Here is a 26,701-nt window from a genome sequence, read left to right as displayed (position 1 = left end):
TTGATCCATGAAATGCCACAATCTTAGAAAATGTCCTGTGGAATTTACTTGTTTCTCCTCTTGTATCAAGGGGATCATATGAGGAACATGGAGGCATGACCAATGGCCCTAATATATTGCACTGCACACTACATTGTATTGCCACACAAGCCAACATAAAATCTTAAGCACATGTGTTCAGAGGCAAGAGGCAATGATCTTCGTAAAATGGCTTATCTTTTACCCTTGTCCTCTATCAGAAGTCAACAATCATGAGTTTAGGGTGAAGGTCCTGCTAAAGAATGGATGTATACATTGCTGTTTCCTAATCTGCAGTTTTTCCTGACCCATCTTCCTCATTCCCTTACTTGTCCCATGTCCCATCCCAATACTCCTTTATCAGTACAGTGGTACCTTGGTTTAAGAACAGCTTAGTTTATGAACAACTTGTATTAAGAATGCTGCAAACCCAGAAGTAGGTGTTTTGGTTTGTTAACTTTGCCTTGGAATAAGAACATGTTTCGCTTCCTGTTGAGTGTGTTCCATTTGTAAATTGAGTCCCCCGCTGCTATGGGAAAGCACACCTTGGTTTAAGAACGCTTTGGTATAAGAACAGACTTCCAGAACGGATTAAGTTCGTAAACCAAGGTACCACTGTACCTGCCTTTTAAACAAGCTTTGTGTACTCCTATATGTTGTAAACCACCTAGACAATGGGCACCGTTAGGTGGTCATATCATATATGATTCTCCCTTTAGACAATGTGATTTGAATATATCCAAGATAGATGACATCGTGGGAAATTTCCTCAAGAGAGCGAGGAAAATTCTTAGGGACGACTCACACCCTGGCCAGCACTTCTTTAGTCTCCTACCTTTGGGCAGGAGATACAGAAGTATAGTCAGCCACACCACCAGGTTAAAGAACAGTTTTTATCTGTGGGCTGTTGGGTTGTTGAATGGGGGGGGGGGAATAGTGGTGTAATTGACTTCCGACAAGCACACAGAGCACGAACAAGACTGAATGTATGGGGGGGTAGTTTAATTTCACTGCACACAGGTGGTGTAGTAACAATAAAGGTTTATTATTATTATTAGAATCTTGAGAACACAAGAAGAGTCTGCTGAATCGGGTCAATGGAACATCTAGTCCTTCATGTTATTGCAGCAACAAGCCAGGTGCCTGTGGGAAGCACACAAGCAGGACACAATTCCTAGCAACTGTGATTCCTAGCAACTGGTATTCAGAGGCATACTGCTTCGAGTCTGGCAGTGGAGGTAGGGCATAGCTTTCATGGCTAGTAGCTGTGGGTAGCCATGTCCACCATGAACCTTGTCTCCCACTTCTTCCACAGATGAAATGTGAAATGACATCCACGCTCAGGAGTTCATGTAATTCCTTCGGTTTTGGTAGTGTGTTTGTTGACGTTCAGAAGACATAGTCATTCTGGATTGCAGCCAACCAAGTCTCCCCATTAGCACAATGACTTCCGCTTGTGCAGTGGAATTTGCCTTCCCTCTCTTCCCTCTACATGCACCCCAGATTTGTTGGGGAAGGGGTGTTCCCCTAATCCTTTGGAGCAGATTTGGGGTTGGGGAATAAAAAAAGGGAGGAGCAAGCAGGAGCACTTGTGCTAATGGGACAGTTTCACTGGATACAACCCACTGCTAGTGCATGCACAAACAACATGCTCCACACACTACCAAAACAGAAAAGCCCCTGTGGTAAATATTAGGAGATATCCCATCTCCTTCCCCAAGCATTTGACACTTCATCAGGTTCATACTAACAGCTGAACTGCAAACAGGAGGTGAAACTTCTTCACATTTAGGAAACAGGAAACAATTTACAGATTAAGCAGACTGGTTTGTTTACTTGTTTAATTCCAGTCAATCATCCTTCCTTTCTGCATTCAGATCCAACCATGTTAAGAAAAGACCTTTGTTTTAAATAAGCCTCGGGATCTTTAACAGGTTCTTTTTTCTTTTCTTTTTTTGCCAAGTATTGCAACAGTATTTAGCAAAGCTTTTCATAGCCCAAAATGTCCCACATTTGTTAACTGTCCAGTAGGTTGAAGCGAGAAACACAGTGGGTGTGCACAAGTATACAGGTGTGTACTTAATTTTAGGTTGCAACTTGTCAAGGTGTCATTATTCAAAGTATTTGAATAATTTCAGAGTAGATCTGTTGAAATTAATGAGCCTAACTCGGTCATCTTCATTAATCTCATTGGATCTCCCCTGAATTACTTGAATGCCATGCAGTGGCTAATTTGTGTTTTTTCTCTGTCCTTCCTCACTTTTGAGTCTCATGCAGAGGGAGGAAATGTGCAAATCTCCACCATGAAAATGCAGCTTCTGTGCCTTGCAATGGAGAAACCCCAACACACCCACATCCACACTGAAAGTGTGGAGAGAGGAGCATGTGAAGCAGACCTGTGGGATCACAGCCCAATTCTTCCCTTTCTATTTTTAACTCTGCTCTGGGCAGCATAATTTTGTGTTTCCAGGTGGGGTGGGGGGCACACAAATGAGCATTGCCCTAATTGTTTTTTCTTCCCTTCCTTGGCTCCTCCAGTTCTGTTCCACGAGTACTTGCAGAAGAGGAGAAAAGGGATTAGAACACATAATTCCTGCTGCACCAGCACAGAAGCAGAGAGCAGCATCTTGTTCATTTCTCATTATTCTTGTGTGTGGAGCAGTGAGCTGCATGGGCGCAGCCAAGAGGGGCAGGGAGGGGCAGTTGTCCCCCCTAACTCAATAAAAATCAATAAAAATACACAGCAAACTGAGGTTCTGCCTCCCCCAACAAAAGGCCTGCTCCCCCAACCCAAAATCCTGGCTATGCCCATGGTGAGCCCATGGTGAGATGTGTTCAGGGAGGACTGAGCTCCCATACTTTGAAAACAGCCCAATGTAATTGCTAATATTGACTTTGCTTTCTACAGATTCTTTAACCTCATTTCTGTGCTCATTTCTTCCCGGCTGAACAAGGGGGTTGGAGGCACTCCAGGTATACAAGGCTGAGGCCATTTAGGGCAAGCAAGACCCCCTCCCTTTTCCCCTCCTCACAACAATCCAGTGAAGTAGGTCAGCTAAGAGATAGCAGCTAGTTCCAGCACATCTCTCTTGAGCTCATTGGCTGAGCATCATGAGGTTTGAAGAGCCAATAAGATGTATTGCAATCCAGGTTCAAATCTTGCAGATCTCTTCAGTTATCACTGAATTTGTCCATTTTTATTAGCACAGTGTATTGTTTATGATACAGGTAGATCTCGTCTTGCACAGGGTGGGTGGGTGTTATGTTCCTTGCTGTTGCACGTATAAGCAAAATTGAGTTAAGCCAGAACGACCCCCAGGACAGCTCTGCGTGACTATCCCTACCTCAGTGAAACTGGTGCTGTGCAGGTGTTGCCCCTCACACAAGGCAGAGAGCTTTTTAAGCCCCCCACTTAGCTTACCAGGCTCTGGAAAGTTCACAGGAGGCCTCTGCAAGACTCCCATGACCTTCTCAGAGTCTGGGAAGCAAGGTGTGGGGGGGAGGAGGCTTAAAAAGCTCTTTCCTCGCAGTGCTTTTCTGCTTGGGAAAGAGCTTTTTAAACACCTCCTCACCTTGCTTTCCGGACTCTGGAAAGGTGTGAGATCTCATGTGGCCCTTCCTGGGCTTTTTCACCTGCTCTCCCTCCCCTATTAATTTTTTTTTTTTAAATTTACTGCAATCCACATAAAGCTGAGATAACATATGTAAAATCAGCATAAGATGAGCTGTACCTGTATACTAAAATAGAACTATGGAGTTCTCTTCCTCAAGAGACTTTACACTTTCAGCTTGCATCTCTCTCTCTCCCTCCCTCCCTCCCTTCCTTGTCACTGCCCCCACAAGTGTTTAAAAGCAATTCTGATTGGTGAAACTTTAATTTACATACTTCTATACATTTGAGATGAAGTACTGTGTGTGTGTTTGTGTGTGTGTAAATTGCAATTGGCACTGTGGGTTAAACTACAGAGCCTAGGACTTGCCGATCAGAAGGTCGGCGGTTCGAATCCCCATGACAGGGTGAGCTCCGGTTGCTCGGTCCCTGCTCCTGCTAACCTAGCAGTTTGAAAGCACGTCAAAGTGCAAGTAGATAAATAGGTACCACTCCGGTTCGCCAGAAGCAGCTTAGTCATGCTGGCCACATGACTCGGAAGCTGTACGCCAGCTCCCTCGGCCAATAAAGCGAGATGAGCGCCGCAACCCCAGAGTCGCCTGCAACTGGACCTAATGGTCAGGGGTCCCTTTACCTTTACCTTGTAGAATGAAGTGAGCTAGTAATCCATATTTTTTTAAAAAATAAATAAATCCCAAGATTTCAAAAAGCACTAGCACATACAAAGCCTGTGTCTTAAACCCAGTAGCAAGGATGCCACTACTGAGTTGCCCAAAGTCAATAGCATTTTCAAATGAACTTCATTCAGCATCCTATCTAGATTCCAGACGTCCCAGATGTTTCGTGTAACACTTCATGGGGAAAGAATTTAAGTATTGCATTTGTTAGCGAGGTGCACTATGCAATTCCTTGGCTGAACCTGCCATGCCACCACGGCACACCTTCCGGAGGCTTCCGTCCCGCTGACAGGCTGGTGTTCTCTCCCTTTTTATTGCTGCGTGAAATGGGAAAGGTGCCGGTGTTAATGATTGACGAGGACCAGCCCTAGTAACCGGCCTCCTGTCTCGCCAGAAACGCAACCCTTGTGCGCGCGCAGAGTTGGGGGTGGGTGGGGTGTGTTGCCTCTCTTACAACCTCCCTTGGCAATCGGGGTGTAAACACATAGTCGTCTTTGTTGCTGAAGGTGGAGACTCACCGGACTCCTGGTTTCAGGAGACACAAGCAACCCTTTCCTTTCTCCCTACCTGAAGACAGCTGGAAAGAAATGCTGCTGGGTTCGTTTCCTCCGAGCCTAAAGCTCAGATCCGCCTCCACCTCCTCTTCCTTAAGCTGCTTTCCTCTCTCGCCCCTGTCTAACAGCAAAGTTATTTACTAACACAGTTTTAGCAAAGCACCGTCCTCCTCCTTCCCTTCCACATAATGTGCTTTTGCCTGATTTCTGGCTGCCCCAGTGCCTGCATGTTTAACCAAGACCGGTTAGTATCAAATTACAGGGAGTGGGGGGGGGGGAGAGAACCTGACACCCAAGCTGCGCGCTTATTTACATACAAATAACTCAAGCGCTTGTCTGTATGTCACCATTCAGTCATCTTGTTAGACTAGGCTTGCCAGAGGAGTTTTCAATCCTATCAGAAGACACCGTAGATTGCGTGGTGTATGTTTCTTTTTAAGGAGATCTTTACCTCCAACAGCAGCTGTCAACTTTTGTTTCGTTGCACATTTGGAAGAAAATTCGGGTGGTTTTTGTTTTTTTGTGGGGTTTTTTTGCGAGGTTCGAGAGGACAAAGGCGCACATTTCGTAAACTGCAGGCGCTGGAAGAGATCAAGATGTTAAGAAGAGCCCAGCTGGTGTGTGGAAAGTGAATATGACCCACAGAGATTAGGCTCTTATACTGGTTTGGAGATTAACTATAAATCGCTGCTTAAGGACTAATAGGACTAATAGGAATTCTTGGAAACATCAAGAGGCAGGCAGGAAAAAAAAGTTTTATAGACCAGGCGGGTGAAAATGGCTTTCCAAAACAGTAAGACTTTTCTACCTTAGTATTTACTGCGGTGTTCATTCCCCCCCCCACCCCGATTTTGTGTACTCTTGTGAAAATATATATCTTGACAAGACTTCTAAGCTTTTACAAAACTGTTTCTTAAAATAATTGCTCTGTTGCCAGGTTGCAGGGAGAAAGTCGATCTGTTATTTGGTCAATTGCAAGGCAGCAGAGAGCTTGAAGAGAGAGTATTTTTAGAACTGATTTGTGGCTTTAAAGTGGGGCCTCGTTTGTGGTTTGCTTTTTAACATTACCCCCCCCCCCAGGCCAAGGGAATAGTTAACCTAAACTCTGCATAATCGTTTGGGGGGGTGCATATACTGCTTCAGGAATGCTCTGTGAAATGCTTATTTTCAGTTGTGCAACTTTTAGGAAATACAAATATTTATCCAAAGGGAGGACAAGGGATAATTTTTTTTTGCATTTAGAATTGAGCTGTTGTACTGTAAATGGAAAAGGGAGTTGAAAAGGGAACCCAAAAACCTCAAGGGGCAGTTTTATAATATATTTCCCACTATTGGAATGTAGGTCTGCCAGTGACATAATGGGGTGAAGGTGAAGTTGGTGGGAGTGTGTTGCTGTTCCTTAACCCTCCCATTGCTGCACTGCTTTACTTTTGAATTCAAGGGCCAGCTTTTGTTACCTGCAGTATTGTGATAAAAGGAGTTTTATCAAAACAACAAGGGGAGTTGCTGTTAAATACTACTGATGCTTTACTTATACGAGTACAGAGTTGTCAAAGTAGCTCTTATCTAAGCTTGTTTTAACGCAGCACGTGTTTTATTATTGGTTCAAGTATTATACAGGTTTTATATTTTCATTTTTTGAGTTAAACTATTGAAGGGATTACTATGCCCCTATACCCATGATAAAACACGTGGGATATGCAATGGTTACATCTAAACCTAGAGGACTCAGTTTACAATGAAGAACTGCAGAATATTAACATATAATGTTTCCATATTTTTCAGACACTATTAGGTTTTCCCCTCAAACTTTTAAAAACACACTCAGGCCCACATCTAAGCTTCTATTGCCTCCTAAGCCTCCCAATCCATCACAAGCCATCTCTTTGGCAAACACTCAGAAATGTCACACTCTGCTCTCTGTATGCCACTGGCTTCTTTACATGAAGGTTTAATAGACTGGGGGCATTGCACTGGAAGAGGGAACTAGTAGAGTTCATACACACATCCCCTGCACCTGTTGAAGGAAGTTGTGGAGGGAGCTGTGGGTCTGACTGGACAAATCCTGCTGGTGCACATCACTGCTCCATCACCTAAAGTCTGCACGTTCAGATTTCACTAGAAAGAATTATACTTGTCTTCTGAAACACCGTGCACTGCTCCTTCATGTGAGGAGGAACCTTGTATACATTGGTGTGTGAGTAGAATTCCTTCTGATGTAGTTTGAATGCACGGAGAACAGAGTGTAACAGCACCCCATAGACAGCACCCCCACCACTTTTCTTGGAAGCAGGAAATGCCCATGTATTCCTTATCTCTTTGTAGGCACTATGACCCTCCAGCTGTTGTTGGGCTACAGGTCCCATCGTCCCTGACCATTGGCTATGCTGGCTAGGATTGATGGGTTTCAGCAACATCTAGAGGGCCACAGGTTTCTCAGCCACATTCTCTGGTTAGCACAGCAAAGCAGTGATTGCAAAATTGGACCTCCACAGCTGGAAGGGAAGTGACTTTGGCTCTGCATGTTGCAAGATCATTTCCTTCCCAGAAATTCTGTGACATGGAGACCATTTGAAATTTACCTTACTGGGAAAGGTGTTCTCTTAATTCATCCTTAATAAGACATGTGTTTGTAGTCATGTGATGCTTTTGTTGCTTGTTATATTTTCATTTATACATGGATCCCTCTCCCCCACTATTTTAAAATATGAAGTCTTTTTTAAACCCCTTAAGACTTGACTTACCTGTACCTCCACAGGTTAAATTCAAGTTGAATATTATATTTCCTAATCCTGAACTGAAAATTCTGTTGGCCGTTCTGAAACATGTGCCGATTCTCCCAATGTTTTTAAATCATCCATGTTGTTTTCGCAAGAAGGACTTTTATACGCCAAGTAAGACTAGGGTGCAGTACCATTAATCTCTTAAACATGGTTACACATAGGAGTGGGCTGGTGAGAAGGCGCATGAACTCTCCCTCCACGCACAGGCCTTAGCCATGGTTAAGAGTTATGTTGGTACTGAGCACAACCAGGATCTGAATCTGGTTTCAGAACCCTGGTTAATGGAGAACTCTGGTTAACCTTAGTTATGCTTAAATACAATGCTAATATGCTTTAAAGCTTGGGAGGAGAAGGGGGATTTGAGCGGGGGGTGGGGGAGGGCAGGAGGAACAAGCAGGTGGTCTCACACCTTGCTCCCTTAGCCATGGTCAAAGATGGGCTGCACTGTGCTGTGGTCTTTATACAGTCTAGAGACCACAACCCCCATGATATAGTGCTAATGGGAGCACAGCAGGCATGTGTTAAGAGACATTTACCCCCTTTAAAAAAAGAATACTGAATGAAATTAAACTGGAATTCCCTGAAATTTAGTTGATGGGTCACATTCAGGAACTGGAACCGCAAACTGGGAGCATTTGAATAGCCACAGGTTTGGTCTTTGGCTTCTTTCCCATTACATTCCCATCTGTCTAATACAGATTGTGTGTTTACTGGGCGGGCAATATTTCTGTCTTAGTCAGGGCTTTGCAAGCTGCTGACAACAGATAAATGGCCAATTGTCAGAATAGTCAAGTTGTAGCAGCAGACCTGGGTCAGAATCTGCCCCACTCTTATCTTTACAGTAATGAAGACCACCCCTCCCCACCCTACCCCCACATAATTCAGCTATAAAGCTAATAAAAGTATCAATGTGAGTAGCAAATGAATGTTTTTGAACCAAAACGGTGAAATGTGCAGCTTTTGTAGGTGGGTAGGGGAGGGATATATGAGAAGTTTCGTTCAAAAACGCTTTAGATTACCGTATTTTTCGCCCTATAGGACGCACCATCCCATAAGGCGCACCTAGTTTTTTGGGGGGGAAATAAAAGGGGGAAAATTATTTTCCCCCCAGGCCCGAGCTTCCCCCAACCCCAGCCCCCCGCTGCTTGCTGAGAGGTCCGCGAAGCCTGGACGCCCTGAGCTCAGCGTGTGCGGGCTTCAGCATGCAGGCAACTCTCCGCAAGCAGTGGGAGCGCTCCCGCTGCTTGCGGAGAGGTCTGCGAAGCCTGCATTCGCCCCATAGGACGCACACACATTTCCCCTTCATTTTTGGAGGGGGGGAAGTGCGTCCTATAGGGCGAAAAATACGGTAGGGATCAGCAACTGGATGTCATTAGGCTGAATCCAGCCCTTTGAGGGACTTCTTGCTTGTTTTGCCTCAGATGCCAACTTAGAAAGGTGAAAGAGTAATATAGAGGGAGTGGAATCTTTAGTAATGGGATGAGCCAGCGGGCCATTTCAGAGGGGTGGGGTTGTCACCTTAGTCCTCCCACGAAATCCGTTTTTTTGAGCACAGGGTGTTCACATGCTAAGGAATGTCTTCCATTCAAGTTACTTCTGTCTGTCTGAGGCTGTTAGAGTGATTGGACTAGCATCACACCTGATATAACCTGCTAAACTACTGGATTTACAGGGATAAATGTCATTCTTTGTGCTTATATATATATTAACACCTTAAAGGGTTTTTCTTTCTCTCCTTTTTTTTTAAAAAAAAAAGTTGTGCAGATAACATATAGTTGGCATTTATAATACAGGGGATGCACTGAGTTCACTTTCTAGCAACCATACTGAAGGACAGCAGGCATTTCCTTTGGCTGTGTGTAGCTTCTGATTTCAGCCTGCTTTTGTGCTGGCAGGTGAAGATGCAATGACAGGAGACACGGACAAGTATCTTGGGCCGCAGGATCTAAAAGAACTGGGAGATGATTCTCTGCCTGCAGAAGGATACATGGGCTTCAGCCTAGGAGCCCGATCTGCCAGGTATTCAGCATGTTCTTCACATATTCAATATAATATATACACCCATGCAGTGCATTTTATCACTGGAGAAATGAAGCAGAGTTCCATAATTTGGCTGCCTGATTACTCTGTCATTCAAACATGCATCTGTTATTTGGTTTCATGCTTCTCTCTGCCCTCTGTGATGGCTTTGTTATGGCAATAGTTGAAAGCAGATTAATTCTTCATGTTTTCTTCTTTGTCTGGTATCTGCTCATGCTCTAGATATGTCAGAAGTGTTCCTTTGGAAACAGCTGGAAGCCTCTATCTATGAGCCAGACCATTTAGTCCACAACGAACATGTAGCCAAGAAGGGGGGACGGGAGGCTTTTGTTCAATAATTTGATTATAATACTTACTGACACTAATTTTCTTTCAAGAATGAAAATGACATAGATTCATGCCAGGGAAAAAATGAAAGATGGTTGTTTGGCCAATCCAGTTGCTTCACTTTCCCAAAAGGTGCAGATGGAGAATAATAATAAAAAAGTTTAAATCTGTTTGCAATTGTTTGCATTGCTAATTGCTGTCTTAAATCCTTTGCAGTGTTTTGTTACCAAAGGAACGAGCAGTTTTCTTGCAAGGGAGTAAAAGAGGTCACAGTTTTTTACATGAGTGATTTGCTATCTTTGCACTTCGAGACATTCAGTCATTCATATTATTGGGAATTTCTGGTTCAGATATCTGGCCTTGCCTAGCGTCTAAAACAAACAAGGCACCACAAGCAACTCAAGAGATTATTTTCATGGTTGTGGATTAGCAGCCTGTTTACTGACAGTTGAATTATTTTGAAGCTAATAATTAAACCTCACAAGCCTGAGCCCTGAGGACTTTTTCCTATAGCTTAATGATCTGTTGTAAAAAGTTCTTCCATTGTCTAACAGGGGAGTGGCACCTCCCACAAGGTAAAACTTGGATGTTTGCATCTTTCAGTCTTGATTGTTGTGACTGCATTGAGTACAGAAGCATGCACCCTAATTTTGCACTGTATTCTCTTGCTTTGCCTGTAAAACCTCTTTGGTCATTTAATCAACTTCTTTTTGAATTATATGTGAAGAATAGCTGTTAAACAGTACTATGTTGAATTTTAGTCATCTGTGTTTAGTTGCCCGAAAAACATAGAATTCAGTTGATTAAGCTACTTATGTGGGTACTTATTCTGTGAACTGTATTCTGTGGTTTTAACAAATAGACTCTTAGTAGTAATCTACTAAGTAGCACCTAGTGAATCAGTGACAGCTCCACAGACCCACATATCCGTCAGATATTAATGGGATGTTAGCACATCATAGTAACTGTTTCCTAGAGATCGGAAATCCTGAGTGTACTTTGCTCATCTTTGACTCCTCGATAAAACCTTAAAAAGTCGCATACTTCTGATTTAACAGTACCATTATTTCTCACTATGTAGCTCATGTTTACATCTGCAATATATTACATGTGTGTTACACTCAGATTAAGCGAAATGATATTCAAACGCATCTATGCACTGCAGACCCTAGATTGACTTTACTAGGTTAGATGTGCTTAAGTGTGTTAAGGATTGGATTTTTTTAAAAAAAAACAACCCCAAAAACAAATCAAAACATTCCATATCAAACAATGGCATTGAAATTCACTACTTTTTAGGGAACTTTCCACATCGACTTAATCTGCCACAGAACCTCTGTACATCGCAGATGATCCCAGATCGTGTTCTAGAATGCACACTTTCTTGCATACCTGACACCCCACATGAAGAAGTGTCTACCCTGGAATAAAAACAAGCAAACCAACCAACCACCCCTGTTGCCACTGTGCACTGCAAAGGAACATTCCAGGACGTGCAGTTTGTCCACCTAGCCCATCTTTCTGCACTGGCAGGCAGTGGCTTGCTAGCATCTCACGAAGAGGTCTTTCTTATTGCCAGCTGTTGCCTTTTAACTTAAGATGCCGAAGTTTCAACCTTGTGACTTCTTGCATGCAAAGCTTGTGCTCTAATGCTGACCTACAGCATCTCCCAATAGTATAAGGAGGAGGGTTGGGGAGGGGAACATGTTCCACCAAAGCGTCTCAGCCATTGCTGATCTTCTTAATAAGGAAAAGAACTGGAGGGGACCTGGGATCCCCTAGAATACAGTTTGAAAGCCACTACAACCCTTTAACTATAGCCAAACACCCGTGTAGATTTCTGAGTGTAACATAACAGAACGAACCACATTGAATGTCTTAAGTCATCCAGCCATGGCATTGTGCTTTTTCCACTGTCTGATTCTTTGCTTTCTATCTCTCCTTGTTTCCCCCTCCCCTCCCTGTACATTTCTTTAAAAATAGTCCTAAGGTCAGGTAAGAAAGCATGGCACCCTTGTGACATTTCTCAGCTTTTGCCATTCATCATTTATTTATTTTTACTCAGTATTGTGATGTGATGTGACTTTTTCTGTTGTGTCTCATGTTAGATCATACTATTTTGGTTACTGCCAACGTAATATATGACCTGATTTCATTGAATACATGTTTTGAAGGGGGAGAAAAGATGATGGGGGAGGGAAAGTTGAATGTTTTTAAAGACCCAGGGCCCAGGTTGAAGTTGGTGGAGCTGAGCACCAGGAGAAACGTTCTAAATGCAATATATACTGGGGTGGAATCTTGGGGGGGAAATATTAAGAAGTGCAAAGTGCATGTCATAAGTTGTTAAAGGTATATACTGCTGTTAAAAAAAACCCTAGTTTAAAAGCATTTTTGTTTTGCTGGATGCAATTATTTTCTTTGACATTTTTCTTTCTTTTCAGTTGCAATAGTAAGCATGTCTGAATGCTGGCATGTTTTCTAACATATGCTCCATGTAGCTTCCAGGGTTAATGTGCGTGACACATAGACTCAACATTTTCCTGGGTCTCAGTATATTCAAATTGTTTTCCTCTAAACTCCCAGAGAAGGAACGAAGTCAGGAAATGATCTAGATCAGTATTCATTTAGCAGATTTCAAGTGTTCAAAGTTCTTCCCGTACTTTATTTTAGTAATACTCAGAACAGCCTTGTAAATTAATCCAGTACCATTATCTCAATACTGCTGATGGGGACGCCCAAGGCTGAGAGAATGATGCCTTGACTAAAGCCATTCAGATCGTTTGTAACGAAGCATGAGAGACCAGTGCTAAATCCAGTGCATTTCTTCTGTGCTTTTTGTGTAATGTTTTTATGGCCAACCTAACTTACAGTGAGTCAGCCAGAAGAGGCAGCCACAAGCAAACTGTGGGGCTAGGATGAGCTTTCTTCTCTGCCACAAAATGAACTGTGCAGAATGCCCACCTCTCAAATAATAACCATTCATATAGAGTGTTGATTTCCTTTTTCTAGATCACCGTAATTTGTGCACCATTGGCAACTGCTGTCATTTTTGTGGAGAATCAGTACAGACTGATCTCTGCATCTATAAGAAGTTTCTGTGCCTGTAATATAGCTCCTTGCTGGAGGGAGATTTAACAAGCCCAGCTTTTCTTATTACTGCATCCTTGCAGTGGTAGAAATCACAGGTTCCAGAGATATCCCAGGTGCATGGTGATCAAAAGCAAAGGAGCCCCTTCAGGCTAGGGGCTGTCAGTTCCTGAGATGGATTGGTTTTGTTCTAAGCTGTAATACACTTTAAAGGAGGCCAATTTAGGGATAAGATGAGCCTTCTACTCCAGATGTAAATTTTAGAGAGCAAAAGTTGCTGACAACAGTGGCAGCAGCACACTAGATTTATCTACCCTTTGATAATGAGGTCTCTTAATTAACAGAGGGGAGGGAAATAACAAATATGCATTTGTGTGAAACTGGGCTAGCTAGAAAAGTCAGAGGTCCTAGGCCATACCATCATAAATCCCTCATAGAAACCAGCAGCATTTTAGAAAGTCTCTGTTCATGCTAATCACACTTACTAGGGAGTCACATTGAACTCAGTCACACTTTGAGTAAACATGCTTTGGATTGCACTCCACATTTCCTGAATATATTTTTACTACATTTATCTAAAATCCAACTATATGTTATCCTGATTTTAAGTGAATCAGTGCAATCCCTTGTCTGTCTACTAATAAGAAAATTCAACTGTGTTCAGTGGGGCTTACTTTCAGGTAATTGTGTTCAGAATTGCAGCCAATGGGTTGGATACCAATATTCCTTTATTATGACAAAAGTAGTGGGTGGAAATTTTGGATCCAACACATTAGAGGAAAACCTCTTAAAAATCGTGGTACAATTCCTAGCATACTTTAAAATTCTGTTTCATCAATCATATTCTGTTTTATTATCTTTCACTTGTTCCCTGGAAGTTGCATGCATTAATTTTTCTTTTGTTCATCTCATTGTCATCTTCATACTCTGTGGTAAATTGTAAATACAACCAGCCTCCGCTCCTTCAGTTCGGATAGGTCCTACACTTTGAACAGAAGTTCTTTCGCCCGGGACAGCATGATGATCGAAGAACTCTTGGTGCCCTCAAAGGATCCGGTGAGGTTTTTTAATTGATTCTGTGGTTTGGAGCGTTTTATAGAAATAAATAAATGTTTTACCATGCAGCTTAGCCTCTCCTGCTAGAACATACATTATGTTACAGTAGTGGGGTTCTGAAAGTTTTTTATTTATCCATTCTTTTGGTCAATCAGAGCTGAAATTTTAATAATAGAATCAAGCATCAATCGGTCAATCATACCAAGTAATCCATTGGAATTTACAGCCCTGGTAATGGTACTTTCTCCATCAATACTGATATTATTGCCCTGTGTTTCAGAACTGTAGAAAAGAATGTAGAATTAATGTGAAGTCACAAGAGCTTTTCTGAATTAATACAGAGTATGTGGTTTATTGGCAAAAGAAGATGGTTTCTTTTCAAAATCTGTAAACCATATATTGGGTATAATTGAATATGGTAGGGTTAGAGATAAATTTAACTTGAGAAACAGTGTTTGAACACTACTTTTATACTGCTGAAATCTACAGGGCAAAATCAGTGTGTCTGCAATAAATTCGAGAATGGTTATTCAAGCTACATATAATTGCAATTGTTTGCCAGCTTGGGAGAATTTCAATAAATAACAGTGTTTTCTTTCTCTGATAAGTTAGTATTTTTAAAGGATGTTGGAGTTAGCTTTTGCTTTATATCACAAAAGACCACAAAGCAAGGATGACTGACATATTGATAAATGTGTTTGACGTATCAGAGTAGGGCATTATCTGGATTTTGCATGCAATACAATAAGAATATTTTACACTGAATAGCCAATTTCTCTTTGGGAGAAAGGCATGTCCAATAATAGACAAGGCTTCTTATTTGTGTTAAATTGCTTTACAATGGCCATCCAGGTAATTATCTTCTTCAAGATATACCACTGAGGTTATGTGTTCTTAAACTGGTTTTCTTGGAACGTTTTTCTTGTTACAAGAGACAAAAACATAGGATAGAAGGCAACAACTGTCTCTGTCTGAGATGAGTCTGTAGTAGTGACACCTGCATGTTGCCAAAACCTGATTGTCTAACTAGCATTGTGATGTCACCACATCACCAGATGATCTCCAATTGGCTTGGATTATGTAGTTGCCTTTTCCAGCCCCTAGTGCCAAGCATTACTGAAAAGACCGGAGAGCAGTCCAGTCTGTGCGTGGGGGGAAGTATGTCAAAGATGCAGGGTGCTTCCCACCTTGAGAGTCACACCAAATTAGGAACTGAGAAGGATGTTGCTGCAGCAGTGGCTGGGATCTGGAGCACACAACAGTTCATGGTTCCTTCTTCTGAGTAGGGTGCAGTGATAGAACGCCACATGCTGTTGGGTAGGCATTTTACAGTCTGGGCTTTAGTTTGGATTCATGACTGTTTTGGCTGCTGGTGTCTCAGGGGGGTGATTGGGAAGAGGTTTGGTATGTTGGGGGGTGAACAGACAGAATAGGTCACCCAGTTTTGCAGACTCCCCCAGTGGCACATCTTCTAAGATGGTGATCTCTGGGAGTTGTACCTGTCCTCTTGGTCTCCATATGTGTTAGGTCTGGGGTGGGGCTCCTCTTCCTCTGATGGTAATGATTGCAAACATTCTTAACAATGGGGTTTGGGGAAACTATTTTGGTCTCCTACCCAAAGTCCAATTTACTTCCTTTTATAAACCTACCATTTACTGTTCTGCTGCAAATTTTACGACCTCCAGGTTTCTTTTTGTTTCTCTCTCCTTCCTTATTGTCTCCCACTATTAAATTGTTAGCAGAGTTTGGTCTTTTTATTTAAAAAACAAAACACCTGTGCATGCTGCTTAGTTTTGAGAGGCTGCAGATGAAACATTTTTGGAGTGTTCATTCTTTTTCAGGCTATATTCTACGGACAACTGCGTGAATATGCCAGTGTAATTCTTTTGATTAAAAGAAGTTTCACCCAGACAGTCAGAATATATAGCAGCTGGATATCCAATTCTCATGCTGTAGAATAGGGTGTGTCTTTACAGATTGCTGTTTTCTACAGGGAATATGAAAGAGTCCTTAATTCCCTAATGAAAGGGCTTTAAGAGAAGTGGTATTCATTAAAAGTTTAAATGTAGCATTCTTGTGCAGTGACCTGGATAGCAATATTTTGGTATTCCTGTCGTGCTTAGCAGGCTTGTGTGCCCACAATGGCTTTCAGTATGCTTGAATTGCTATTCCTGACTTCCCTGATTTTGGCAGGAGTGGCAAATCTTAATTTTAACCCTCTTGTGAAGTGTATCATATTACCTGTAATCTGCTGACATGGGGGTCAGGTCAACCACAAATAAGCCTTAGTTTAAAACAACAGCAATAACAACAAGAGGAGATGTGTTTGGCAATGGTTCTAGTTTAATGTGAAATAGGAAAACGCATTTAGGATTGTTTACGGCAGAGCTTTCCAAAATTTTCATGTTGGTGGCACACTTTTAAGACATGCATCATTTTACGACACCGCCATTCAGTTTTACTAGCAAACCGGAGGTTAAACTAACCCCTTTCCAGCCCCGGGAGAAGCCCGGGGAGCTTTCACGTGACACAACTGCACACTGCAGCTGACACACTAACATGTTGTGACATGCAGTTTGGAAAGCTCTAGTTTACAGCGAAAGGTATACAGGGAAGGTCTGTAATAGTCCTCCATGTTGATATCTCAAAGCTTCCCTCCTTCAGCTAAAAATCTCCAGTATTTATTCATTTTTTGAAATAGAAAATACAGTAGAACCTTGGGTTACATACGCTTCAGGTTACATATGCTTCAGGTTACAGGCTCCACTAACCCAGAAATAGTACCTCGGGTTAAGAACTTTGCTTCAGGATGGGAACAGAAATCGTGTGGCGGTGGCACGGCAGCAGTGGGAGGCCCCGTTAGCTAAAGTGGTGCTTCAGGCTAAGAACAGTTTCAGGTTAAGAACAGACCTCTGGGACGAATTAAGTACGTAACCAGAGGTGCCACTGTACTGAATACATAACACTTCTTACCTAAACTGCTGCATGAACACACAATTGTTAATGAGGTATTTAATAAGAGATTTCACCCAGTTACTGAAAGGTCATTTTTTCATTTTTCAAATCCACTTTAATTGGACTCAGACACCCACTGTGCTTTTTTAGTTTTAGTTTTAGATAAACACACACACTGAGGGCACTTGGGCAAGCTAGAATTCAATAGAACTACAATCCCTATGCTATAGGAAGATATGTGAAATATGAACTGCCCTAGATAGGAACATACAAAGCTGCCCTCCACTCAGACCATTGGTCCATCTAGCTCAGCATTAGCTACCAGGGTTTCCCGAACATTGGTCTACAACTAGAACTCCCATCTTGCTAGCCATCAGGACCAGTAGTCAGGGATGATGGGAAGTGTAGTCCAAAAACAGCTGGAGACCAATGTTTGGGAAACCCTGGCACTGACTGGCAGTGACTCACTAGCATTTCAGACAGGCTTTCCCAGCCCTGCCTCGAGATGTCAGGGATTGAACCTGGGACTTTCTGTGTGCAACCTCTGACACTGAGCTATGGCTCTTCCTACAGCAATGTAAGAATACAGTACTAAAATTAGTTTTGGGTCCATCTTCGGCCTATGACTGAAGAAACTGTTTTCATAAAGACCTTCCTTGGAAATATATTACAGCTTTTTTAATGGCTTTTGGTGAGCTATGAAAACATTTTTATTTTGCCAAGCCATTAGTCTGGGTTGAATTTCAGTTCCCCTGCCTTTGAGTGGCTTTAGCTTTCTGTTACTACTTTTGATTATTGCATTGCATTGCATTTTATTGTTAAGATTAGAAGATGCCTTTGGTGTGGGCTGAAAGGTGGGTTGTTGTTATTCTTTTCAGATAAACAGAATAGTTATTTAAAAGTGAAACGCTAAAAAGCAGGAGAAACGTAGAAGCAGGAATATTTGGCGCATTCTTTTTTTATCTCGAAAATTCATCTTTGCAAAGGAAGGGAGAGAGCACTTTCCTAATCTGCCACTGGCTTCATCACCTTGGCTGCTCATCCCCATGCATAGCACATAGAGATGGAACTGATAAATTATTCCTGACATGGGAACCTGAAAATTATTTTTGAAACAGTCTGTGAGCTGGGAGGCTGGTTAATAATAGACGCAAGAAGGTTTCATGTAAGTCAGGCTACAGTGGCTATCTTTATTCATGCTTTAAATATAGTCAGAAAACAATTATTTTTAATTTTCGCTGTAGTTTGGAATGGGGTATTATGCTACTGCCAGAGAGGCTACTGGTATTTTTTGGCTACCCTGACACTTTGTTTCTCAGGATTCTTGAGCTGGTTTGTCTGCTTTTGAGCACTAACAGACATTGAGGTTATGTGAGGCTTGAGGTGGTTTAACATTAGAATATATGGAAACAATATGTAGTTGTCTCTGTAACTCGGTCCCTTCTGAAAGCTACACTGTCTCCAAACTCACTATTCTTTGGGTACCATTTAATTGTTTGCCAGCAATTTCAGCGTATGCAGTTAAAGTGGATTTGGGACTCTGGCATGACAAGTCAGCTTCCCCATCCCTTCTCCAAAATGGAACTTCTGGGGTAGGGAAAATGAAAGGAAAACTTGCTGGAAAGTGTGAGATAATGGTGGTGCCAGGTGATATCATATAACCTCTGTTACCAATGCTCAATAAAAAGCAACATCGTATGACCTCTGTGCAAATTTTGTGTGGGGGGGGAACTAGATGAATGCTCAGTAAACAAGAAGAGCTCATAGATTCTAGCTGGCATGCAATATGACACAAAGAAGGAAAAAACAGCTCATTTAAATTGCCCTTTTAAAATTGCTCTTTTGTCTTGCTTGCTTGTTTTATGGTGACTGCTCAAAGCCATTTCTGTTATCGCTCTGCAGGCCCACCTGCCCCTTCGCCAGTCTGGTGCAGGGCAGTAGAATTCTAGTTGCTTGTCTGCCCATCCCTCAACATTTGACATATGTAAAATAGGAAATACATGCATAGAGGGAGTGATCCAAGCACTGTCTCAAGGTACATGATGCAGTTTTACTGGTGAAGCTGCCTGGACAGTAGGCTGCTTGGAAGCCATAGATCAGCACTGCGTTCAGGTTCTCCTGCGCAGGATGCTGAGCTGAGGTGGCGCAAAATAATAATGAATAAAAAATGATTTATTGGGGGCCCCAAAATTGTCCTCGCTCAAGACGCCCTATTACCAAAGTCCTTCCCTGCACGAGATATAAGTAAGCCACTTTAAGGAACAGAAAGGTATAAATATTCCATGGGCAAAATATATAGCCCTGGTGGTGTGCACACAATCTCCTCTATTCCACCCCTGGTTTTGAGGGACGAGGATCAGATCATACTTTATCAAGTGCATGTACCATTTCAATGGGACGCAGGTGGGGCCTGAATCCACAGCCACAATATTGAATATACCCAGTTTGTCTAGAGTTGTCAATGTGTATTCTGTGTTTAGTGCAGAGATTGTTACTGGGATCCCCATTGAGATGCCATGGATAACATACTTGCTTATTGTTCTTTCAAATCACTGTTCCCTCTGGCTCATTTTGTTGCATAGTGGTCAAGAGTATCAATCTAGGACTGGGGAGATGCAGGTTCAAATCTCCAGTCAACCCCGAAAGTGACCTAGAATAAAATAAGGTGATAGACTAAGGCAGGATATAACTGTAATAAATAAACAAAATGGGCACTACCATGAGCTAGGCTGCTATGTCCTACATAAACAAGGTTTGTAAAGTAATTAAAGTGATTGGTGTGTGGGGGTGAGAGAGAGAGAGAATGATTGCGGGTGTTGTAAGTGCTAATAAAAGGTCAATTTTATTTCTCAGTTGTGATATACTACAGGAAATGCTTGACTTTTTTCTCTCTGCTGAGTTAATATTTCTTCTCTTTCATCTCTTTGAAGCACCTGACGTTTCCAAGAGAATTTGACTCTGATTCGCTCAGGCACTATAGCTGGGCCGCAGACACCTTGGACAATGTCAATCTTGTCTCCAGCCCCATCCATTCTGGGTGAGTTACCTGAAGGATTTCTCTGATGTCATTATGTATGAAACGAAGCAATAGTTGGGCGGTGGACGGGAAATAGCCCTGGTGAAACTTCCATTTCTGTTTTCCCCAAAGCCAGGGACTTGAGTGTAAGCATCATCGGAACAACAACCAACCACACCAATGCATGCTATGTTTTAAAGTTACAGGGTTGCACTTGGGCAAAAAAACCTCTATGATACCATGGATAAATTAATAGGAAAAATAGTGTTACTTACTTTGCCATTCCGGAAATATAAAAACATTTCTTTTAACATTTCTGATTTGGCTTGTTGAACTGCAGTTCTCTTCTGCAGGGCTTGCTGTGGGAAAGGGATTTGGGAAAAGTCCCAGTGCATCTTTGGGTCCCACCCAATGTATGCTGGTTATTTCTAATTTATTTAGAGGCTGTGGGGTGGTTCTCTTTAAGAAAACAGAGTAGAACTTAGCCCTTACTATTTTGTCAGATTCCATCTACTGTAATCTGTTTTCAGTTGGTCAAACCATATGTGTGGCACATTTGCATATGAAAAGCAAGGTGCATTTAATACCAGGGCAAATAAATGCTTGTAATGAATGACAGTGGGTGCAATCCAGAGAAATACTATGCCCAGTTAATGTTTGAGTTATCTAGATTTCAGTCAAGCCTTTTAAAATCAGAATTAACTTGTTTTGAATTGCCCAGAGAGTTGCAAAGTTCATTACATCAAAACCATGAATAAATTTAACAAATGTTAATAAACCTCTCTCTGTCTTTTAAAAAGGTTATTTGTAAATGTTTAGATTTAGTTAGTATAATTGCAGTGTGTCTCATTTCCCCTTCCATTCAGAAACATTGAAGAATGTAGTTGTTATAATAATAAACAACAAACATTACATAAAAATGAACGTAGAACAAAAACCAAAAAACAGAGAGCAGAGAGGCACAAGTCATTGTTTTAGCGGCTTACACAGCAATGTTTAAGTCTTAAGTTCTGTACTATATTAGCATTTGTTTTTATCTAGAATTCATGTCTATAGTGCACAAATAAGAATAAGCGAACAGTATGAACTCATGGAGCCCATCAGTGGTAGGATGTAAATAATGTAAGGATCAGTTTTGAAATGCCCACAAAGGATATTTCCTTTTAAAAAATGATAAAAATACAAATACAGCATATTTGTGTTTTAAAATACTACAGCTGGAAGGGGGAAAAAACCACTCAAAGTGAGCAATTGTACATACTTCTTCGTGAACTTTCCTTTGTTTTTATTATCAGCATTTCATTTTACCCCAGATGACAAACTTTAAATCAGTGTATTCCAATAGAATAAAATATATTGGTCTACGAAACCTCAACACACTTCTGCTTTATTTAAGTTTGTGGAGGTGGAGAGGGTCCCCAACAGAAAATACATTCAAAATACGATCACAGTATTGTGGGTGACATTCAAATTCTTAGCTGACACACCCTGTAGCCTATTAAAATAGATAGCATGCAATTGCATTTGAATGACTGCAGCTCATGTTACCCTTGCAAGTGAGGGAGATGCTTCAAAGAGGTGTTGACTCCTTCTACTTGAAGCTTTAAAGGTTAACTAGGAAACATGCAGATTCGTTAAAACATCACCAAATTCTCAAAAATGTAGATTCTGGGAAATTACAGGAATTGGGAATTGGGGGAGATGTGGCAAAAGAAATTCATGAAAAGGGTATTGCTGTTTCTTCACAATGGAAGACTTTATATATAATGTCATAATTTCTAACTTTGATAAACTGTTAACAGGTCTTAATTACCCATCTCCATGCTGCAAATTGAAGCTACTGTGTTACCTAGACACATCACAGGCCACTATAGCAAATTTGGCTGCCATTGCAGGCCCTTTCACAATCACCCTACCCAGAATGCCAGGAAAAACACACACATACAGTGGTACCTGGGTTCTCAAACTTTATCTTTTCCGGAAGTCTGTTCCACAACCAAAGCATTCTAAAACCAAGGCATGCTTTCCCATAGAAAGTAATGCAAAACAGATAAATCCGTTCCAGGCTTTTAAAAACAACCCCTAAAACAGCAATTTAACATGAATTTTGCTATCTAACGAGACTAATGATCCATAAAATGAAAGTAATAATCAATGTACTGTACTATAAAATAAATAAGGCAGTATTGTAGATGATAAAAATTAAAATATTTTTTTCCCCTTACCTGCACTGATAGTCACTGTTAGCATGGGGGGTTTTATCCATTTCCACAGGCACACAGTCAGTCAATCAATCAATAGCTGAACTGGGTGCCAAACAGTCACAAAAACAAATTAACTGAAAAAGCCTCAAAATCAAAAATGCAAATAAATAGCAAAAACAAAAGCACCAAACTTAATCCGTTCCGGAAGTCAGTTTGACTTCTAAAATGTTTGAAAACCAAGGCACAGCTTCTCATTGGTGCAGGCGAAACTGGAAACAATAGGCGACAGTCACACTGGATGTTTGACTTCCAAAAAACATTTGAAAACCGGAACACTTACTTCCAGGTTTTCGGCGTTTGGGTACCAAGGCGTTTGAGAACCAAGGTACCACTGTGTATGGTCCTTCCTAGAGCAAGGCAGCAGGGGATGATGTGGAGAGCTTCCCAGGTGGGCAGGAGGCAGTGAGACCAGCTTTGGGGGGGGGCACCAATTTGTGACCCTCCACTTGAGGCACTTGCCTCATTCTGCCTAATGGAAGGGCCCTAATTGTTCTAACATGTCCTACTGATTTCAGTGGGTCTACTCTTAGCATGACTGAATTTGAATCCAACCCACTGGATTTACTCAATGAGGATATTTATGCAGAGTGCAGGTGAACATATCTTGAATCAACTGATATATGACTACATCTTTTACCCAGGCATGCAGCAACTTGGCTCCTCCCTTCGTGGTGGGAACAAAGAATATTTCCCTTGCCTCTGCATACTTGGCAGAATATTTAGAGGTTGTTTGACCCCCTTGAGTTCTGAGTATGTAGATCTGATATGACCAATCTTTACTCCGCAGGTCAATTGTGTGCTGTAATCTAAGCATAAAAATAACAAATTTACATCATTACCAATTCACATCATCATTATTATGATTTACATTATTATCTTGGTCTTCCTTTAAGGAGCTAAGAAAAAACCTACCCTTCTATCCTCCCAACAGCCATACAGGAGAGGGTAGGCTGGGAGATAGCAGTTGGTTACAAGATCCCCATGTGAGCTTTCCACTAGGAGATGCCATTCCATTTCCTTGTTGCATGCTGAATTTACCCAGTTCACAAAAATGTGTCATGGGCACTCTGCTTGGGCCATTTTGCTTAATTCCACCTCTGCCCCAGATATTCACAACCTACAGAAAAGTAAAGTAGCAACACACAAGTGTTAGCACTAAAAGGCAAATGCCTTGAAACATTCAGCTTTCCGGCATGTAATATGTACTCTTGAAATTATTATTTTTTACTATTTTTAAAAAGTAGACCTAACTGCTCTAGTAATGACAGAAGAATTAGAAAGGTTAGGTCTAAAATGATCAATACACAATTGCTCCTTTATTACATTACATTCTAATATCCACAATATTTGGGAAATGTGATGTTGAGCTTCTGACACATGATCAAGACCAGCTTTATTGATTAACTGAAAACCAGCTGCCGTATTCTGGCACAACAGTGGCTTTCCTCCATGCCTGCTAACATAAGTCCCAGGTCCCTGCTTGTCTACATCCCCAGTTTGTGGTAGGCGGAGAGAGACCGAGTCTGTTCTGTCGGGCATGGAGCCAGCACCGCTAGTGTGTTGGAAGCAGCATGAGTGCAGTGCTCTGCTGCAGGAGCCAATCAGCAGCACCAACTTGCTCCCAGGGGGAGGGGCCAGGGACTGGGCCAGAAAGCGAACTTTCTCTCTGTGGTCTGCTCCCAGGGCATAAATTGGAGGCTTGGCTTATGGCTTCAACAATACTATCACTGACTTTCCACCCTGCCCTCCCTCAAATCTGGGCATCCGTTTGCTGTGTGGCTGGGAAGGGATTTTGCCTAGGCACCCCAATTCAGCTCTGCATTACATTGCAGGGTTTTTGCCTTCCCCCCAGCAACTTTTCTTGTGCTCCATTCTTTTGACATTTGTCACAACTAACAATTGGAGCTGCATGAGGAATTGAGCCGGACCCAAGCAAGCATTAGCAGAGGTGGATATGTTGCTGTCCCAGTGTGTGATCGCCTTAAGGTGTGTTGAGGTGTCACCAGAAGAGCTTAGCCCCAAATTGTGAAGAGGGGAGGCGAGACTGTTATGGCTGCTACGCTTCAGGTTGGTTGATGGAGCCACATTATCCATTCATACCATGGTGGGCCTGCTAGTTATGCAACTCCCGTCAAGGTGTTCCTGCTAATCAGGCTGGAAAGGAGACACTGGCCAGCAATGAGGCTGCTCAATGAAAGGATTCTGCTCACTGTCACTGCTCTGTTTGCTGTAGCCAATCAAGTGGTGGCGAGTTATCCCCATTGCAGCCTACATATTGTTACTCAGTCGTGCATCCTAATGGTGCTGCGTCCACCATCCTGTTTTCTTAAAAGGTGTGCATTACCTTTGCCGGCACAATTACTAATTAGAATACTTGCTTTTATACATACTAAGTGGTGTTGGCCCTCTTTGGCAAATATTTAAAATGCAATTAAATGCATATTTTATATTACAGAACACGCACGTTTTCCCTGCTCTGATCAAACTGAAAAGCTTTGCTTTTGTTATTATTTTGCCTTTGCTTATGATCGACATTTTCTGTTGCTGGCTTCTAATTATCTCACATTAATTTTTTTCCAATTTGCTTTCTAAATTATTTTGCAGCTATTCCTCTCCACTCCCCCAGTATGATTCAAGGTGATGACACTGTCTGTGACTCCTTGTTTTGCTTCTATATATGTTTATTTATTTATTTATTTTCTCCACAGTTGAAATGTGCCTAGATGGTTTTTAGTGCATCTGATTTCCCAGCCCTTTCTACCTTTTATTGTAGACATCCCACTTCTTTGTTTGTTTGTTTGTTTGTTTGTGTAGTTTTTAGCGGTTGTCCTGTAGCTCACGTCATTTACCTGGCAATAATTTAGACGATCATCAACTACTAATTGTGTTCTTACAGACTGTGCATGATGTGCTCAAAAACATAATGGATAGTAATGTGTAAACTAGTGCGGGGGGAAGAGTAGAGTTTTATCGGCAGGTGAGTTTGGACAAAATATTTAGAAGCAGCATTTTTAAAGGACAAGAAACACTGGTTGAATTTGCCACTGATGTACCGCAGGAGAGTACCATGGCACATTAGTTGTATTCACAGGGTGGGCAAACTGTAGAATCTGCAGGTGGCTGGGCAGCAATATTGCTGAATCAAATCTGCTCATGTTAGAATAGTGCCATCCTGGATTTTGTTGGTCTGAGTAGAGCAGTGTTCTTCAACCTTGGGTTCCTAGATGTTGTCAGAAATTTCGTTTGAGGATGCACTGCTCATAGCGGGTGATGCCCAATGGGCCTTGCCCATGCCCTGAGCGAATTATATATTACTTATTTATTTCACACACACACACACACACACACACACACACACCCCACTTGATTGTAAAAACAACAACCTCAAAGTGGTTTATGAAGGGAACAAAGCAATAAAATTATCAGTTAAAATAATAGTTAAAGACAACTTTTTAAAACATCCAAAAATAAAATGAAATTGGGAATAAACTAAAAACAGGTTAGCAATGAACTGAAAACAGATTAATTAGGTGTGTGCTGAATTGAATATACCCCAGAACCCTCTGGAATTCATGGCAGATGACTGAGGGCTTCCTCAGCAGACAGATCAATGGAAAAAGAATTCCCAGAAGGCATTAAGTTTGAAAAACACTGGTTTAAAGAGTGAATTGTATCAGTGACTCCTGCAGAGCTGTCTACTGAAACAAGTAGGACACATGTCCCACGGTCACACCTAGCCCCGGACAGGGCACTGGAAATTAATTACATTTGTTGTGCCTGTCTGTATTTGGACCTGTAGGACAGGACAGCGGAATGTCTGACATTTCATATGTCTCCCACATATAGGACAGATGATGGTAAAATTGGCAGAAAAATCTAGGTTTAGTAGCACCTCATATCCCCCATAGTTGGGCTTGCATATCTCCTGTTGTTTGAAAAAAACCAGGAAGGATGGTCTTATCCATGCACTGTGCATCTCCATGACTTGTCAGCATTTTGTGGCATGAGCCCAATAAAAAGACAGTGGCTTGGCATCAGACTGAATTAATTGAATGTAGCTCCTGTTGAAATCACTACTTAAGCTCCATTGATTTTAATGGGAATTACGTTCAACTAACTTAATCTGGATCCAGCTCATTCCCTAAAATGTGTAGTAGCATTTTCATGTCACTATGATGAAATCACCATGAATAGTTTACAGTACATCCTTATTTAATTGAACCATTGTTAGGCCATTATATCCCAAAAATGGAACTGTGATTTACAGGGCAATCTTATACACATCTATTCAAGTCCCATCAAATTCAATGTCTT

General features: G+C 41.7%; 2 protein-coding genes across 48 annotated transcripts in view; one reads left to right on the top strand and one right to left on the bottom strand.

The window, feature by feature from the left end:
- LOC309341600 (uncharacterized protein) overlaps positions 1-26,701 on the bottom strand; it is a 99,523-nt gene that overhangs the window by 8,124 nt on the left and 64,698 nt on the right. For 13 of the 15 annotated variants that reach the window (XR_014156402.1, XR_014156403.1, XR_014156404.1 and 10 more), the window contains 2 exons: positions 23,300-23,504; positions 21,486-23,193 (listed from right to left, as the gene is read on the bottom strand). The exons of 1 other annotated variant lie outside the window; for it this stretch is intronic. The gene's annotated coding sequence lies outside the window, so the exon portion shown is untranslated. Of the gene's footprint in view, positions 1-21,485; positions 23,505-26,701 lie in introns of those variants that run through there. One more of the 15 variants, XM_081861316.1, reaches the window with a different exon arrangement.
- Positions 1-26,701, top strand: part of ANK3 (ankyrin 3) — a 393,627-nt gene that overhangs the window by 314,595 nt on the left and 52,331 nt on the right. For 18 of the 33 annotated variants that reach the window (XM_081861089.1, XM_081861079.1, XM_081861106.1 and 15 more), the window contains 4 exons: positions 9,538-9,661; positions 14,050-14,152; positions 20,038-20,144; positions 24,992-25,024. In XM_081861089.1, the coding sequence (XP_081717215.1) occupies positions 9,538-9,661; positions 14,050-14,152; positions 20,038-20,144; positions 24,992-25,024 (367 nt within the window). The other 15 variants (XM_081861103.1, XM_081861090.1, XM_081861104.1 and 12 more) reach the window with 8 other exon arrangements.

The sequence above is a fragment of the Podarcis erhardii genome, assembly GCF_964252035.2.
Source record: "Podarcis erhardii genome assembly, chromosome: 5".
NCBI classification, from domain to species: Eukaryota; Metazoa; Chordata; class Lepidosauria; order Squamata; family Lacertidae; genus Podarcis; species Podarcis erhardii.
Note: the sequence above shows the minus strand (reverse complement) of the source record. Positions and strands in the feature narration are given on the sequence as shown.